Source organism: Elephantulus edwardii, unplaced genomic scaffold, assembly GCF_000299155.1.
Source record: "Elephantulus edwardii isolate Elephantulus edwardi_28Jun2011 unplaced genomic scaffold, EleEdw1.0 scaffold00024, whole genome shotgun sequence".
NCBI classification, from domain to species: Eukaryota; Metazoa; Chordata; class Mammalia; order Macroscelidea; family Macroscelididae; genus Elephantulus; species Elephantulus edwardii.
Window position 1 is genome coordinate 3,437,380 of NW_006399774.1, and position 19,663 is coordinate 3,457,042.

Consider the following 19,663-nt stretch of genomic DNA (forward strand, 5'->3'; position numbering starts at 1 on the left):
TCTATCTATCTATCTATCCCCTCTCTCTCTCCAAGTGCCTTTTTACAGGCTTAGCTTGTCATATGCTTCTTGAGTGGGGTTGATCCAATTTGATGGTACACACACACAAAATAATAAAATTTTTTTTAAAAGTCATGTATTAAGATTAGGCGTGTGTGTGCACTTTTCTCTATCTACCTTATCTAAATGTCATCTTTACCTATCTGCCATCTATTTGTCATCTATCATTCTATCTATCATCTGTTTATCTATCTATCTATTGATCCACTCTCTCTCCCAGAGCCTTTCACAGGCTTGGCTTGTCACATGCTTCTTGAGTGGGGCTGACAGCAGGCAGGACGTTCCCCACATCACAGCGACTTGGACTATTTAGGTGACACACAATTGCACCATTTACATCTGATTGCGAGATTACAACACACTTGAGAGTATTGTTAAAGCACTAGCTAGGTTTTCATTCCCACTCCCCCCACCCCAGTTAGTTTTGCTTCTCATGTGCAGCTGAAGCACTGCCCGGTTTCTGAAACTGTTCTAAAAGAATTCAAGTCAGGCCAGATCACAAGATGTTGTTAGCAGACAAACTGCAGATGTTGGCAGTGGCTACTGAGGCCATCCCTTCTGATGGTGATGCCAATTGGAGATGCCATATTCATCCCCTGCTTCTTTGGCCCCTGGTGTTTGAGGCTTAAACTATCACATACTCTGGTGAGGCACTTGGGCATGCTGGCTCTATTTCCTAAAACAATATCCAGACAAGATAGCTCTGAGCTACACTTTATTCTAAAATACAGCACAGCCGGAATAATTCAGCAACCATCAGGAAATATGCTTTATGTATTCTAAGTTGAAAAAGCAACATCCGTGCCAAGTAGACATCTTTAATTAGAAGCAACACTTGAATCTGTATTTCCCTCTCAGCTCCCTCCCCAGAGCAGGGGCCAAATCAATCACCACTTGGAATCTTGTTTATTCTGTGAGAAATGAAACATTTAAAAAAAAAATATAACTTAATCTCTTACACACATGCCTGGCACGCTGACCTGTCAAAAGAGCACACCTATTTAATCCCACAGGAAACTGAAGTCATGGCTATTTTTACCTGATGCTCAGCCATCTGGCTCTCGGGACTCTTGCCAGTCTCCAGGCCCTCATTCAGCTTCATCTCGATGACCTCCATCTTCGTGGAGATGGACTGAAGCGAGTCCTGGTACTTCTGCTGGCGTTCCAAAGCTTCGTAGAGTGTCCGCTGCTTCTCACTGATCTAGAGCAGAGAAGGAACAGGGGGCATGAGTAAAGGTTTCTGAGTTCCTTATCTTCCGGGTTACAACATGTTTCCTCACTGCTTTTACCTCGGTGGCTCAACAGAGGCAGTGCATGATGTGTCAACTCCACGCATGCATTTCATCAGAGAACAGCTAAGAGGTGCGGTGGGCTCAAAAAGCCCTCCTGTGCAGACTTACCACATTCTTGAGGGTCTCCCAGGAACGCTGCAAGTCGTCCAGCTTGGCCGTGGTGGAGGACTCCAGTCCCGGCTCATAGAACTCCGGGGAGGAGGCTGCACTCGGGTGAATCTTTGCTGCCTCTGTTTGCAACCTCTCAGGAGACAAGGCTTGGTAATAAGCAATGTCCTGTGAGTGCAAAGCACAGCACTGCATTGAGAAGGAAGGTGGTATCTGCACTAACAGGCTCTGGCTTCTACGTCAAGTAGACAAGATGCATTGACCACCGACTTGTCTTTCTTACATGCACTGGCTATACTTTGTCAGGTAGAAAAGAAACTTTCACAGCCCTGCTAGTCGAGGGCTGGAAGCTTGTACAACTGGCCAATTCATGGAACAAGGAGAACGAAAGGTTAAATCCCACTTTATCAAAAGCACATTTTGATTGCTAGGGAATTTTGGTTTACATAAGTAGCTTTTCTAATATTTTATGTGGCCAAAATGCATTCTTTTCCTTTTTTTTTTTTTGAGACACAAACACATAGGATATCAAGGGTATACTAATATTTAAAGATTTAGTAAACAATAGAATGGAAAAACCTAACCCAAGTGCCAGAGAGTTGATTCTGAGTTATGGCGCCCCCGTGAGTCGGAGAGTACAACTGCACCCCATAGTTTTATTTGTTTTTGCAATTCAAAAAAGTGCTCATTTTGCTTTTGTTGGAATGTATCCAGCAAAACATACACCAACTCAGCCATGTCTCTACGTACAATTCAGTGAGACAGACTGCACTCTTCACGTTGTACAATCATTCATCCTCCATTAACACAAACTCAGCGTCTGAAGAGTGTCACCGAATCTTTTGAGTTGCTGTTGTCAATTTGATCATGTTGTTCCTAAATAAACGTACTGTTCAATGCAGTTATTTTCCTCCCCCCAGCCAATTCAAACTCCTGACTAAATCTAAGGTTTGGTTGTCGGAAAAATTCAAGAGATCTCTTTGGTGGGTTCATAGGGTTTTAAGTGGTTGATTTGGGGATAGCGGACGGCCAGACCTTTCTTCGCAGTAACATCTGGGTGAACTTGAATTGCAGAGCATTTAATTAGCAGTTTAGGCTGTTAACCACTTGTACCATCCAGGGACTCCAATACCAAAAAAAGGAAAATCTTATTTATCTATTTAATAAAATACTATTTAATATCTAGATTGAGGGTTTGGATAATTCAAGAATACTTGTTTTATATAAAATTAACTCTATAGCTAGCTGTTTTTTTTTCTGTTGTGCCCAGATTTTATTACTTGCACATCTATAGAAATTACATATTTGAATTTTACATAAAAATAAAAATAAATTTAGTTCTGTAAGACAAAACACTTAATCAAGTGCTACAGATCAAGAACCCTATCCTTCCAAATGGGTTACATCTCAACATTAAGAAAACAAATATCCTCACCACCGGGCCAACAGGCAACATCATGACAGATGTAAAAAACATTAAGGTTGTTGACAATTCCATTTTACTTGGATCCTCAATCAACACACGATAGCGGCAGTCAAGGAATCCAAAGCTGTGCTGCACTGGGGAAATCTGCTGCCTAGGATCTCTCCAAAACTCCAAAAAGCAAGGATGCCTGCTTAAAGAGTAAGGTACGCCGAATGCAAGCCGTGGCATTGTCAGTTGATTTGTATGCATCTAAAAATTAGTGAAAAAGGAAGACCGAAGAATAATATATATCTTTGAATAGCGGTGCTGAGGAAAAGCATTGTATCTATCATGGGCTATCAAAATAATCAACAAAGCTGTCTTGAAGAAGTATAATGGAGTGTTTCTTAGGGGCAAGGATGGCAAAACTCTGTTTCGCTTTGGGCACATTTTAAGGTGTTATCAATCCTTGGAGACAGACATCCTGCTAGGAAAGGTTCGTAAAAGAGGAAGACCCTCAATGAGATGGATTGTCACGGGGACTATCAAAAAGGGCTTGGACGTGACAGAGATCGTGAGGATGGCACAGGAGAGGGCAACGTTCAGATCTGTTGTTCACAGAGTTGCAAGAGTAGTAGGTGACTCGACAGCACCGAATGACAATAGTTTTAGAAACACGTCCATTCAACTCACAGCTGCGCCTCCAGTGGGCTGCTGAGGCTGTATAAGGATTGGGAGGAGAACGCTCATCTTTCTCCCAGGCCGTCACTGAAAGATTCAAACTGTCTGAGAAGCACAGTCTCTGGGTGAGCAGCATGGCTTCCTATGATCTATACCACCAGAGCTCTCTTAATTTTAGATCATGTATGATATTAATAGGGAAAATAAAAGTACACTAAGAAAGACAAAAATTTCTTTCCATGCAATTACTGGAAGCACAAGAGATCACGAAAGGGTATTTTTTTCAGTTCTTTGTATCCCTTCTGTTTTAAGAAATGTTGTTGTGTGCTGTTGAGTCACTTGTGATTCAAAGAGACCCTATGCACAATAGCTCTGAACCCTGCTCTATCCTGAGCCAGTCTCATTGACTTCTACACACCTATCCTCATTATCCTACTTATTGTGTCAGGCCATCTCCTCCAGGGTCTTCCTCTCCTGCGCTGTCCCTCCACCCTTCCAGGCATAATAAACTTCTCCAAGGACTGGTCCCTTCTGGCTACGTGCCTAAAAATAGGGGAGATGGAACTTCAAAATCCTCGCCTCCAAGGAGTAACTTATATATACTGATAATATTTACCACAGTAAAATATCTAATTAATGTATTTTAGGTTGTCTATATGGTTATGTCTCTGATTAGTGCCTCAATTTGGATATAATGTTTACCATCTAGAAATTGCTACTATAAAGATTACTCATTTTACAGTTGTATTGATGAAGATAATCATGCTAATTTTTTAGGTTATGCTAATTTAATGCTCTGGAGACCTACTGAAAAGTGTTTTGGTAGAAAGTGTTAAAGAAAATCCCAAATACAGGATATTTAAAAAAGAAAAAGAGATGCAAACCCATGTTTATTGTGGCTTTGTTCACAATAGCAAAGAGTTGGAAACAACCCAAGTGCCGGCTGGTCAACAAATGAATGGATAGAGAAGCTCTGGTATATTCACACAACGGAATACTACGCCGCATTGAAAAACAAGGAACTCATGAAATACTATGCAAAATGGGTAGCCCTGGAGGACATTATGCTAAGAAAAATATCTCAGTCACAAAAGGACAAATACTGCATAGTGCCACTGTTGTAAAACAGGACTGCCATTGCTGTTGGGGTAAGACTGAGAAAGATGGGATAAATTATGTATACTACAATAAAACAGATAAGGGAAGAACTGTTTAAAAGAAATATGTAATTAGGTATTATTGTCATGACAGGAGTCTAGAACGAAGGCTGCATAGTGGAATGGATTTGGGGGGAAGGATGTCTAACAATGAAGGAATTTTTCTTTTACTTTTCAAAGAGCGACCTGCGGGGAGGGGTGGACAGGGAGAAAAGTGCAATAACAAATGAATGGAAATCCAAAGTATCTGTAAATATTCATTAAAATTAATAATAATAATAATGATGGTGATGATGATGATAAAAGATAGTAGATTAAAAAAAAGAAGGAAAAAGGGAGACCCCTAAAGCACTGCCTAAGAAACCAATGGAAGGGTCTGGTGTGCTGGGGCTGTGAAGGGCAGAAGCAGGTAACCATGTGGAACAGGTTCACGGGGGTCAGACCATCTGAGGGTCTCTTTGGAATTCTTTCCTTCAGCAGCTATGCCATTCCAACAATCTACACATATGCACATAGCAGCAGTAACAACAACGTTTCTTATAACAGAAGGGATAAAAATAACTGAATGCAAGTCACCAACAGCCTGTGTGTTAGTTTCCTCATCTGTATACCATTGTGTTACTTTGATTATAAACAGTGAATTTCTACTGTTGCAGCTGCTGAGGCTTCCAGATAAGTCCTCACGTTTTCCTTTCCCTGACAGTGTCACCCTCAGTGGTGAATTCCCTTGGGATTCTCAGATCCTTGATCATCTCCTATCAATCATTGCTCACACCCACTCCACTCCGGTCCTTCCTAACCTTGAATACAATATCCTAACGTCATTGAAATGGTCCTCCCCTCCTGGACCTCTAGCCATGCCTGAACCCTCTCTCATGCTGTCACCTTTCCTCTTCTTGCTCCTTTTACCCATCACGTCATTCTCCTGGAAGATCTCAACCATGATTTACTCTAAGCTGACTTTCCTGAGTGCACCTGTACACACACAGGCACACGTACATGCACATGGAGAGGCACGTGTGCATACTTACACAGACAATTCACACATGAACACACGTGCATAAGTATATATGCAGGTGTGAGCCCACATGCCCACTTCAACATGTACACGTGCAACTGTGTTTACACCCAGAAATTCGTGGATGCATAAATGCACCAATACAAAGTCATACAGTCACATACATGAGCACACTTCAGTACATGTTGACGTTCACACACATCTCACACACGCACCCACACATGAACATGCATGTATATCTGCACATATCTTTCTCAAATTTCCAGAGGTCTGTGCAGAGTTGTCGTCACCCTCCGGTCATTCCTGCTGGCCACCTCATTCGTGGGCAATCTCTCCCTCTACCTCCAGGATCCCATGCGCTTCGCTTTTTCAAAGAGCTTGGTGCATTTATGTTGTTTCCTTGCCCCTCCATTGATTTCTCCTTACCAGTTAAGTCAAGTCAGATACTGAGAACATCTGCACACTGTCTTTTCTTTAGCTTTTGAAGGCTAGCACACATTAGAGCAGCCCACATACCAATAGTGAGGGCAACACAACGAGGCCTCACAAAGTGAAAGAACAGACTTGCACATAACTAATCATTTCTGACTTTTCTCCCCCTTATATTACAATCCAATTTCTGAAAATGACACTTTGTAATCAATGTCTCAACCTTCTCACCTTCTGAATCCATGAGGGACTTCCAGCCCATGACTCCACTGCTCTTTCTCATACTGCCATCACCAGTGGCTTCTTGCATATGATATTAAATAATTCTTTTTAGCCCTCACCTAACTTACCTCCTGGCATCACTGACCATGTCTCCTTGAAAATACTTTCCTTTCTCTTCATATCTCTAATGATTCAACCTTTCCCTCTTGTAGTTGCATTTCTGCCTTTTCTTTCTACACTGGTATATTTCATACTCTTTTACACTCACAGAGCTGATTACACAATCATATTCCACAAGCTATTTAAACTCAACATTCCCAGGGAGCTCTGGTGGCCTAGTGGCAAGAAGCTGCACTGCAATCCCAGAGATACATGGTTCGAATTCACCAGATGCTCTGCTGGAGAAGGAGGCACAATCTCCTCCTGTACTGTCAGATAATATTTGACAGTACACACACACACACACAAATAATAAAATAAACTCAACATTCCCAAAGGAAGTAAATGAGGAGAAAATGATACAAAGAAAAAAATTACAAAGATCATGTGGAAACTTCTACCCGTCCAAAAACATGAAATGATGTATACACATTGCAATGAACAAACTTGATGCAGAAAATTTTTTGACTGTGCTAAAAAAGCGTCATTTTGAGTATTAAGATGTGCATGATCCAAGCCAGCTTCAATGATAGCTGTGTCTGAAAGCTGGATGGTGGGTGAGGAAGGCTGAAGAAGACTCAATGTCTTTCACTTATGGCTTTGGGGAAGAATATTAAACACATCATGAACTTCCAAAAGGATGGACAAATCTTCCTTGGAAGAAGCACTTCTGCTTGGAAGAAGTCAGAATGTTTATTAGAAACAATGCAAACAGGACTTTGTCTTATATACTCTGGTGACGTTATCAAGATGAACTAGTCCTGGAAAAGGGCATCATGTTTGTTTAAGTACGGGGTAAACAAGAAAGGGGAAGCCCCTCAGTGAGACAGACCATCACTTTGGCCACAACGAAGAGCTCAAATACAGCACTAATTGTGAGGAGGGAGCAGGACCGGGAAGGGTTTCTCTCTGTCGTACACAGGGTTTCTGTGAACTGAAACCAACTCGGTAGCATCTAACAACCACAACAACAGTCTACCTGTGGTATCAATTTACAGCTTCAGTTTGTTTGGCTCCACAATCAACACTCTTGGTACCAGCAGCCAGGAAATTAAAAGACAAATTGCATTACGAAAGCCAGCTCTCACAGACCTCCACAAGGTACTGAGGAGCAACGATGTCAGTCTGGAGACTAAGGTGCTCCTGATACAGGCCATGGTCTTTGCAATTATTTGCTATGCATCAGAGAGTTGGACAATGAGTAGGGATGATAAGAGAGTTAATTCCTTTGAGCTGTGGTGCTGGAGAAGAGTACTGAATATATCATGGACTGCTAGGAGAACAAACAAGTTCATCCTAGAGAGGGTGAAGCCAGGCTGCTCCTTGGAGGCAAGGATTCTGAAGCTTCATCTTACACACTTTGGAGATGTTGCAAGGACGGACGAGTCCTTGGAGAGGGACGTCATTCTTGGGAGGGTGGAGGGACGGTGCAGGAGAGGAAGACCTGATGAGATGGATTCCATCATGGGGGTAATCGGGATAGAGCAGGGTTTGGGCTGTTGTACATAGGATCATTATGAGTTGCAGATGACTTGATGGCACATAACAACTCTCTCTGACCCTACACTGCTTCAATAAAGATGACTAGGGAGTTCTGGTGGCCTAGTGTAAGAAACTGAACTGCAATCCCAAAGCCACATGGTTCGAATTATAATTACTGGTACTAGTTCTAATTATGGTTACCACTTTCAAATTCAAAGTTTGCCAATTGAGCCTGTAGGCTTGTTCAAGTCTTTTTTGCAAAGCTTACTCTGAGTCATATTCAACTGGACAACACTTAACCACTGCTAAATTAAACTAGTGCTGTTATATCTGGAGGAACACTATTCCACTTTGCACATCACTCTTCGTCAGTGTGCTGTATGAAGTAATCTGGTTTTGCTGTGATGCTGAACCTTGTTCCATTGGGATATCAAATACATTGATATCAAATATCATAATGGTTTCCCAATGTGGACAGTGTTTGGTGGAGCTCCCAGATTGTAAAACAGGTTTGGAAGCAGGAGTGGCATCCACTTCCTAAACCACATGTCTCTGGTAACCCTATGAACTTGTAGAAATGACAATAGTTATGGAAAGGCATTAGGTCTTTTGTTCATAGAGTCACCATGAGTTGTACTCAACACAACAGCAATCAACTACAGGCTACCTCTGGCCTGTATACTTTTGACTTGGCGTAAACAATATTTTAATTGTTATTTTATCTTTCTGTTTAGATGCAGTAGCTGTGGGTTACTAAGGTAGAGAGATTTTAGAAAAATTGAGATACACCATGTTTCTTAACTACGAGACGGGGCAGTAACACTAGACTCCATGTCTGCGCACCCACAGCGGCCCCTGCAGAGGAGACGCGGCCACACTCACCCGGTTCCCTCATGTAGTTCACCCACATGGACCAGCAGGAGAGTCCCCAACTCTGGTTCCTAAGAAGCTTTACTGACTTGACTTTCCCATTCCACTCCCTGGCCTGCTTTAATTTAGAATAACTTGCTCCAATTCTCAGTCTGAGGACAACTGCTAACTGGACACGTTCATTTGCTTCTATGGGTAATTATCAGCTTTGGTTTAAGATGCAAACATTCTCGTGTGACATTCCTAGTGTGCATCCTGCATCCTTCTCAGCCTCATTTCTCCCCTTCCTTTAACTTTGAGCGTGTTTGACAGTCCATTTCTTCACCTTGCTTCCACACCTTCCCACATAGTGTCCCTTTTGCCTGGAGATCAAACATCATCCCAGTGTATTCCAAAGGAGCTAATCTATGCTCCTCCCTTAAGACTAAAAATTGCCATCATTGGCCCAGAGCGGGCCCAGCCTGGCCCAGGGGCTTATTCTCTGTCCTTTCCTAACTCCAGGTACTTGCCTCCATGATGACATTTGTCACACTGTCTGTTATAACAGTCTGTCAGTTCTCACACAGGCCTGTAAGCTCCCTTTAAGACTGTGCAGCGCCTTTAATCTTTGATCCTGAGCACATTAGAGTGTCTGGCAAATAACAGACAGGCCCAGCTGTTCATAATGATGCAGGTTAAAAACACTCTTGTAAACTCTAATATTTTATACACAGAGAAAGTAAGACTATTGCAGTCCATAAGGGAAAACAAAAAGCTGTCTGTGGATCTTGTAGAAATCATAAATGAAATCTTTACTATGAATATAAGTGGCATAGCACTGCTTTGTCTATTTGCTGTACAGAGGTAACTCGTAGTTGCTGTGAAACTGAACACTGTGACACTGATGTGTCAAATGTGATAATGGTTACCCATGGTGGACAGTGTTTGGTGGAGCTTCCAGATTAAAACAAGAAGCAGGAGTGGCACCAACTTCCAAAATAGCTTGCCTCTGGAAACTGTATGAACTTGGAAAAATGATTAACGTTATACAAGTGTTCAGGTCTTTCGTTCATAGGGTCACTATGAGTCATCAACGACTCGACACTTAACAACAACAACTGTGAATCATGGCATTCCATGAAAGAGCTAGAGTAAGTCCAATTTGTTAAAAAAGAAATTCCAAATTCGGAACATTAAAAGTCACTCAATTTTAAAAAACTGGTACCTCTGTGTGTGTGTGTGTGTGTGTGTGTGTGTGTCTTCATGTGCGCAAATGCATGTATTCATGTGTGTCTGGTGCATATCACACAGGAATGACCAGTTCCAGTTTCTCAAAAAGATTGGAAAATGTATCAGTGTTGCTTTGCTTTTACTTGTCAATTAGCCTTCCCTGAGGGTTGTTTCATGTATTCAACAAGAGCCCTAATTGGCACAGTACATCAAGGTGAGAAATCTCTTTCTTACCGGTTACGTGCCTAAATCTAGTACGTTCTATTTCACAGGAGACTCCTAAGGAAATACGTTAGAGAAACAGGTAGCTATTAGCATGATCAGCTTCATATTTCATTTTCATAATTGTGTGTATTAAGTAACATTGTTTCCTGTTTACAAAGGAGTGCCTGAGGCACATTCCAGGAGCTACAAAGAATTGCTGGGTTCACAGTGATTCTGATCTACCCATTACACTACAACCCTTTCCTAACCTCTCCCCCTCTCCCCCTCTCCATGACGTCAAAGTCCCAGGTTGCCTCTAATGGGGTCAAGAGGATGCAGCAAATTCTGGGGATGCTTCTCTCTCCAGCCCCAAAGAAGCTTCCCTGGTGCGTTATCTTGGCCTGAAGGCGCCAACTGCGAGTGGGATCTGGGAGTTACATAATGCTGATCTGTGCACAGAAGCAGCAGCACAGGCCCTCTGAGCAGCTGCCATGTCCTCCAGCAGCTATTTCTGGCTGCTCCTGGAAGCCGTGCAGCCCAGCTGTGCAAAGACTGTGCAGGGTTTAGAGTCTGAAGATTACACTGTAAGAAGAGTCTCAACATCCTTCTCAATTTCCATAAAAAAAATACCTAAGTCCAAAGCATTACTGGTCATATTGCACTATTTTTAAAATTTTTTATTTCCTTATACCGACTCTGCATAGCTATACATGTGAGAGCTAGAAAATGAATAAGGATGACCGAAGAAGAATTGATGCCTTTGAGCTGTGGTGTTGAACAAAAGCAATGAACATCCCATGGACGGTAAAGAGAACAAATACGGCTTGCAGAGGGTGCAGCGGGAGTTCTTTCTGGAGGCAAGGATGATGAGGCTTCACCTCACATTCTTCCAGCATTTTGTTGGTAGAAGGGGCTATTCCTTGGAGAGGGACATGAGGGTCAGCGAAAGAGAGGAAGACCCTCAATCAGGTGGACTGATAAGGTGACTACCGCAACATGCTCTAGTGTGTCAGGAAGTACGAAGATAGCATAGGTTAGGACAGAGTTCAGATTGTTGTTCATATGGTCACTATGGGTCATACTGAACTCAACCTCGAAGAGACCTAACAACAACATTAACATATCTATAAGAAAAAAATGTAGCTGGAATAAGGGAGCTCTGGTGGCCTAGTGCCAAGAAGCTGAACTGCAATCCCAGAGATGCGTGGTTTGAATCCAACAGATGCTCTGTTGAAGAAGGAGGGACAATCTCCACCTGTACCAGTCAGATCTGATTTGATGCTACACACACAAGAGTAATAATAGTAAAAAACAAAACAAAGAAGAAAACATAGCTGGAAGGAGTAGTCTGAGTTACTTGAACAGTACTAAGCATAATCTTTCCCCTCTTAACAGTTCTGTAGCAAAGGCTGTCTGATTCAACTAAACAAAGTCATTTCCCTCCTAATGTGCTGGATTAAATATAAGCCGATTAAAGTCACAATGTGATTTAACTAATGATTTCCTGTGATTGGGGTGGGGGGGATGTCAACCTGGGATTAAAATGCAGCATAATCTCAATCATACTTGCAGGATTTAATTAAGTTTACAACCAAAGTAAAATAATTTGCCCGTTTTCTCATGTGCAAAGAACTTTCACGTGCACGTTGAAAGAGACCTTGTAAGAGGGAGCCTTCCAACTCACACTTGATGAAATTAGAGCAAAGTATGCTGAGTGACGTAAGTCAGTAACAAAAGCACAGTTATGGTATAAGACTACGGATAGAGAAGTGAGAAATGGTTTACACACAGAAAGAATCAATCTTTGAGGGTAAACAGATGAGAATCAAGAAAACAGGGAGCAAAAAAAGAGAAATTAACACATAACATTTTTGCAAAGTACATAAAAACAGATGAGAAAGAAATAGATGTGTAGAAATGTAATTTTTTAAAAGGGAGTGCACTTCCTTAGTATTTTAATCTCTATTGTTTAGCTGTTAAAGGAAAGGGCAGGGGGGCTGAGGAGAAGGGAAGAATAGTGGCATCAGGAGAACTAGTCAAAGGGAAAAAAAGCGACAGAGACTGTATAACAGGAAACAGTAAAACGAACAGTTTTAGAAAAGGTACATTTTATTCTACAACATGGGTCTCGAGGTCAAGATTTATTATTTAACTTGAAGTTTTTAGAACTCGGGATAAGCTTTCAAATAGCTGACTCTAACCAAATATCTCTAATAACATCTGTGACTACAGTGCAAGATAGAATGTCAAAGAATGAGTAATATATATTTTTAAATTCAAATTAGAGAACAGTTACCCCAACCCTCCCCAGTTGCCTAAACTTCTCCTTTTAAAAAATTTTTTCATTTCCTCTCACTGTTTTGTTATGACTACCAAGTCATACCCGTCTACCTTTCCCTCTGGACTCTAAGATCTTTGTCCAGGGTCTTTGCTGCCTTGTTCTCCCCTGCAGCTCTGGCTCCCAGCACAATTCTGCACCTGGCAACAAGAGCTCAGGGTGTGAAGGAGGGAAGAACTGATAACTCCCTAGAGCTATGCCACCTGTTTCTAAAAAAGAAATGCTTTACCTAGAAGTATCACTGTGTTAGGCATTGTTGTTAGATGCCATCGAGTCCAGTACGACTCATAGTGACTCTATGAATAATAGATCGGAACCCGGTCCTGTCCTGTGCCATCCTCACCATCTGTGATACAACCAAGGCCCTGGTTAAAGGTCTTCCTCTCTTTCTCTGATCATCCACCTTCCCAAGCATGATGTCCTTCTCCAAGAAATAGTCTCTCCTAATAACATGCTGGAAGTATGTGAGACAAAGCTTCATAGGCGTGATGTTAGGAGAAGCTATTTCTTGGAGAGGAACATCATGTTGAGAAAGGTGGGTGGTCAGTGAAAGAGAGGAAGACCTTTTGTCAGACAGATGGACACAGTGACTGCTGCAAAAATCATGTTTGAAATAATGAGGATGCACCGGATAGGACAGGGTTCAGATCTGTTCTTCATAGTTACGCTCCATGTGACAGCCACTAACAAGAACTTAGCAGTTTTAATCACCTTTGTTTTCTCTTGATCACATAAGTACTATTTTGAGAGTATCCACTTTTAAAATAGAAAATGATGTGACTTAATGTCAGCAGCTATCTTGACTAAGTGATTGTATTCTACTTACTTAAATTATAACCTTTTTACTTCCCTTAAAACAAAACAAATAAACAAAAAAAAAAAAACACAACCCCACAAAACCATTGACTAACAGAGTTAATGCATCTCTGGATTATGCTTTAGAAAAAATTAGCAAAATTATGAAAATATATTGGCATTAAGAAGGCTGTATCCTGCTCACCGCATAGTACCCAAAATTGTAAATAATGTAACACTCCAAAATTTTAACATAGTTGTTTTACTCATACTTTCATCTGGGAATTTTTCAAAAATATTCTTTCAATTTAAAATAGAAATTTATTTAACCAAGAGATTGTGGAAAGAAGATGCTTGTAATATTTAGTTTAACATTTAATAGATAAGATTTGTGTTTTCTAATTTATGGTAGGTTATTCACCAGTAATATGTTTTTATTAAAGGCAAACACGATTAAGCACAGAAATAAAGCACAACTAATCTGCAATGTGGCTTACAGAGGAGCATTTGCAGTTATAGGACACTTCTCAGTTTCTTTTGACTCTTGTATCCTTTGGTGGTAACTTAATTTTTAAGTATATTTTCCATTATTTTGGCTTCTTATAGTCTTTAACGTGCACTTTTTAGAAAAATTACTATTGCAAAGGCATCTTTTAAAAAGATGCAAGGGAGCTCTGGTGGCCTAGTGGCATGAAGCTGCACTACAATCCCTGAGGTACACTGTTCAAATCCACTAGATGCTCTGCTGGAGAAGGAGGGGCAATCTCCTCCTGTACCAGTCAGATCCGATTTGACGGTACACACACGCACATACACACACACACACACACACACACACACAGATTCCATGCAATATAATTCACAAAAAACTTATTTTTTAAAAAATAACAAATTAATATTATCTATATTTAAAGGAATTCTGGTTGGTGGTCTAATGGGTAAGGAGTTGTGCTGCCAACCCAAAAGTAGAGGGTTTGAATCTACCAGTTTCTCTGTGGGAGAAAGATGGGCAATCTCTTCTCATGCAATTTGTTGTTATTGTCATTGTCATCAAGTCACTTGCAACTCAGAGTGACCCTATGCACACTAGTTCTGAACAGAGGCAATCTCACTGTCTCTGACATATGTGCCCCCATTGCCCCAGTGATTGTATCAATCCATTTCATCCAGGGTCTTCCTCTCCTGCATTGTCCCCCCACTTTCCTGAGCACGATGTCTTTCTTCAAGGACTAATTCCTCTGGCCAACAATGCCCAAATTATGTGAGACATAGCTTCAAAATCCTCGTCTCCAAGGAGCAGCTTGGTTTCACTGTGCAATTTAAAATCTCCAAAACCTGCTAGAGGATCAACTATGAGTCAATCCTGACTTGAAGACATACTGCAACAAAATCAATATTTCATAATTAATCTATATTTTTTTTTTAAATTTTTTTGTGTGAGGGTACCATCAAATCAGATCTGACTGGTACAGGAGGAGATTGTCCCTCCTTCCCCGGCAGAGCATCTGGTGAATTCGAGCCGTGCACCTCTGGGATTGTAGTTGCAGCTCCTTGCCACTAGGCCACCAAAGCTCCCCTCATAATTAATCTATATTTATATATCAGGAGAAGGCATATTGTAACAACATCAATATTTCATAATTAATCTATATTTATCATCAATATTTCATAATTAATCTATATTAAATATCAAGAGAAGGATGGACATTCTCCTCCTACATGATTAACTGCCTCTGAAAACCCACTGGAGGGTCAACTATGGGTCAGTTCCAACTTGACAATACACACATCATCACTTAATATGTGAGCTCTGGTGGCCCTAGTGGGAAAAAAGCTGTGCTGCGATCCCAAAGGCATGTGGTTCGAGACTACCAGCTGCCCTGCGGGAGTAGGATGGACAATCTCCTCCGATGTGACTAACTGCCTTTGAAAACCCGCTGGAGGGTCAGCTATGGGTCAGTCCTGACTCGACGGGACACAACAGCAGCTTAATCCAGGGAGTTCTGGTGTCATACTTCATAGGAAGTTGCATTACTAAATCAAAGGTGGTCCCTCTGGCAGTTTGAATCTACCAGTGACTCCATAGAACAAAGACTCAACCGCAGTAAGTTTGAGTTTTAGACTTGTTTGATAATTAATGTGCTCCAAGTATGTTGAGGATGGCTCAGGGGGGGGGGGGCAAGTTTCATTCCACTTTGACTCAGAGCTAACTTAAAGGCACATAATGCCAACAACAATACTTTATATAGAAGGAGCTTGAGTGGTACTGTGGTTAAAGCATCTGACTGCTAACTAAAAGGATGGGGCTTTGAACCCAGTTGCCCGCGATGAAGATGAGGCAGTCTGCTTCCGTGAAGACTTAGACCCTTAAAAGCCCCACGGAGAAGTCCCACACTGTCCGACAGGCTCGTTCTAAGTCAGAACCAACTCGCTGGCAGAGGGGTTTATTTTGAACATAAGCTACAAGTGCCTTCCAACACATGGTATCATCTCATTTAATAGGAGTGAATGCTGCAAATTGCTGAATGGGAATTGAGGAATCTGAAATCTACATAGGCATTCTGACACACTGGCTAGGCTGTCAACCCTTACGTTGGCTCACAACTGGTAAATGAAGAAAAAGCATGACAGGTGAAGGAATGTTTTCCACCTTTGAAATATGCATTTAAGTGTCTTTTTAAAAAAAATCAAAACCATGTTCAATGTTAAGGTAACAGTGAACGGCAATGTCTCACAAGGTGACACGGGCACTCGCTTCTTTTAGGATGCAGTACTCCATCCAGATGATTTCACACTGAACTCACAACACCTGAAAACAGACCCCTCCACGAGCGTTTCCTCAAACTGATATTGGCTCAAGGAACCCTGGTGGCTGAATGTTTAAGAGCCCAGCTCTTCACAGAAAGATCTGCAGTCAAACACACCAGAGGCTCCACAGAGATTAATCTTTGCTTCTCCAAAGATTACAGCGTTGGCCACTATGGGGCTGTTCTATTTCTACCAGGTTGCTCTGAACTAGAATCGACTGGAGGGCAGGAGTTTAATTTTTGCTCTTCTCCTTTTCAGTAGCCACGAAGGGCCGGCCAGTGGCAACCACAGCCTGAGCAAATACAGCACCTAATGGTGGACTCCACCATAACCAGCTGTGGCCAAGCTTGAGACCCCTACCCCCAGTTTAACAAGGGCTTAGATGGAGTCTTGCATCCCTGCAGAGAGCAGAGCTGGGAGCATGCCAAGGAGGAGGTACCTGGTTAACAGAAGCATCTATATTAGCCACGGGTGAAGGGGAGCGACAGGCAGGTGGAGAGGACATCTCACTGTTGGTTCCCTCCTCCCCAGACTCCTCAGTGACAGGTGACAGCAAAGTGTGACAGCGACCTGCAGTCATCTGCCACATACAATGTAAGTCCGAAGGACAGGAAAATCAGTTAGCTATGTCAACAAAAGACCTTGTCAGGCACAGGTTAAAACACAACTCATCATATAACAAAGGTGACAGTTAACAACATTTCAATTTGACATAGTAATTCGGTGTTAGTATTTAAAATGTGTCCTTAAAGGAATATGATACTAAGGACTATTTGTACTACAAACACAGAGTGGGAGTAACTTATATTCCAGAGTTTTGCTCTTGATTAAATACTTCGCTAAGGCATTTTGCTTTTTTTCTTTCCGTTTGTGTGTATAGACAACTCAAAAGGGCCTGCTGAATTAAATCCTGGTCTTTTGTGAACATTCAATTTCCAGAAATCCTAGGGAAAGAATTGCCCCCCGCAATAACATATTGCCAGTTCCGGTCATATGTTACCTGAGGCTCGGCACACGTGTGCAAAACATGATGGCAAGCGTTAACAGCTACCAAAATGACCACTGCATTCTGACGCGAAGTGAATGGCGAAATAATGGTGTAGGATAGGAATTAGTGGAGCTGGTTTCTTAGAATCCAAAGCAAAACACTTTTCTAGTGATAGCTTTTCTGCTAAATTATATGAAACACTTATGAAAAGGAATACATGCACCAATGTAGCTGGCTGGTGATGCAGCTTGGAAAACAAATATATGCCTCAAGATCCTAGCTCTCTCAGAAAACTAGGAAAATGTGCAAAGAAATGTTTTCCTAATGCTTTGAACCTCCCTGTATTCTTGCTAAATTATCAACAAATGTAAAGCAGCCCTTTGATATGCTAAGTAATTCAACCATCTCAAGCCTGCAGCTTCCTTTCAAAGGCCACTGTTTACAATGTCAAAGATTAGCTATGGGCCCAGATGTTGTCCAAGAGAGTTTACTGGAGACTGCTGCTCCTATGGAATCTGCAGTTTCTGAAGGCTGATCCCTAAAATGAGCCCAGGCGAGCGAGCCGAGAGGCAGAAACCAGGGTGCAGTCAGAAAGCGCGCCCCAGGGGAGGGCCCGGACTGATCTTACCATGACCACAGAGGGATGGGCCGAGGGCGCGGGGAGGAGCTCCCCGTCCAGGTCCTCAGAGCCTTCCGTCAGCCCTTCCACCTCGGTCACCGTCAGCAGCATGGTGGCATGTTTGGCCTTCATGGTCAGCATCTTGCACTTGGAATTCAGTGAGGCGATCTGTTCCTGGTAGCCTTTGATTTTCTGAGCCAGCTCCTGTGGAAACATGGTTTTTCCCCCGAGTGTCAGAGCAGCATCAGAAGGAAACAGAACTAGTAGCATTCATCTTCCCCAGCCGACGAGCTCCGGGGCAGCCAATGAGATGGCGGGGCAGTGCTAAGCGGCCAGGGAGGCAGGATGTGGATGGGGAAGAGGCCAGGCCCGCTGCATCTCCAGCGCGCAAACCGCAGGCAGGGCGCGCGGGGCGGTGCTGCGCCCTGCGCTTGGTGACAAGGTGGCGGCGCTGTGTTGGCGCCGCTTTCTAATCGCCCTGCACCCAGACGGAAGCTTACTTCACATTAAGAGCTGGCACCTTCCTCTACAAAGCTTGAGGAATCTGAAATTTGCCAGTTGGTTCATGCCATGGAAATGAGGTCATGTGATGAGTTTAACTCCAAAAATGCAGCACTCAGCTCTTATCTCAAAGGCGTGGCAGAGACAGGGTCCTACAGCAAACTGCCTGTCATAGCCTGTGACCACCCAGATGGGTTTTTGTTTAGTTTCATTTTCTCTCGATAAGCCAAAAGGTATGCAAAGTATAAAACCAAACCCACAGCTGGTGAGTGGAGTAGAACCGCCCTGCAGGGCTTCCAACCGTATAAATATCTAAAGAAGCAGAGTGCTTGGAGGATTTGACCCACTAGTGATTCCCTTGGCAGTCCAGGGTGCTAATCCAAACTGAACACCAATAGGGGTCTAAAAATGCAAATCTTAATTTTTTTAATGCAATTTAAACCTTAATTTTAATGCAATTTTCCCCAGATGAAATTCTTGACGTTCATTGATTTTTTTTGCATATATATTTCATTAATGTGTCAGTTTTTCCTGATGCTCCAAACCACAGCCTTGAATTTCAGGTTCCACTTTAATAGTCTTTAAGTTGGTTTGCTTCCTTTCTCTTTAAAGAAAAAAGAGTGTTTTCAGAGAGTGGTTTTCAAAAATTTTACCAAACACTCAAAATATTTGCCTTATGTTTTAAAGTATATTTCAAATATGTTGTTATTGTTGTTGTTGTTTGCCATTGGGTGGGAAATGGCCCATAGCGGACCCTCCAGAGGATTTTCTGAGGCAGTTAATACGTTGCCGTAAATGACAGCTATAAGCACAGTCTAAGAACGGGTCCTCAGTTTAAAAGTGTGCGGCGGTTAATCGCATGGGAGGAGATGGCTCATCCTCCTCCCACAGTGACTGGTGGCCTCAAACCCCGTGCCTTCAGGATTGCAGCACAGCTTCTTGCCACTCAGCCATGAGAGCTCCCTTATTTCAAATACATGCTGTGAATTCCACAGATTTACGACCTTTAAAAAAATCTATTTATGCCACATAGATTTTTTTATTGTTTTTATGCAGCACCGTGTTGATAAAAAATTACACGTACAGTGTTTAAAAACTATATTCTGAACAGCACAGACCTCTAAAAACAGCTATAGAGTTGTTCAATAATAATTCTAAAACACTGAAGTAATACTTTCCTTGCTTAAAACAGACACACATTCTAATTAAATAAAAATGAGCACTTATTTCAAATATCAATTCTAGATACAGAATAATTAGTCTATTTCCTTTTCTGGAAAAGCATTTAGAGTTTGCAGAGAATGTAATTTGTTAAAAA

General features: G+C 42.0%; 1 protein-coding gene across 1 annotated transcript in view; it reads right to left on the bottom strand.

Moving 5' to 3' along the window:
• The window catches only part of SYNE1 (spectrin repeat containing, nuclear envelope 1), a 644,155-nt gene that overhangs the window by 260,600 nt on the left and 363,892 nt on the right, over positions 1–19,663 (bottom strand). The window contains exons 89-92 of the mRNA XM_006882743.1: positions 17,854–18,048; positions 16,677–16,817; positions 1,461–1,628; positions 1,100–1,261 (exon numbers count right to left, since the gene is read on the bottom strand). Of these exons, the coding sequence (XP_006882805.1) occupies positions 1,100–1,261; positions 1,461–1,628; positions 16,677–16,817; positions 17,854–18,048 (666 nt within the window). The remainder of the gene's footprint in view (positions 1–1,099; positions 1,262–1,460; positions 1,629–16,676; positions 16,818–17,853; positions 18,049–19,663) is intronic.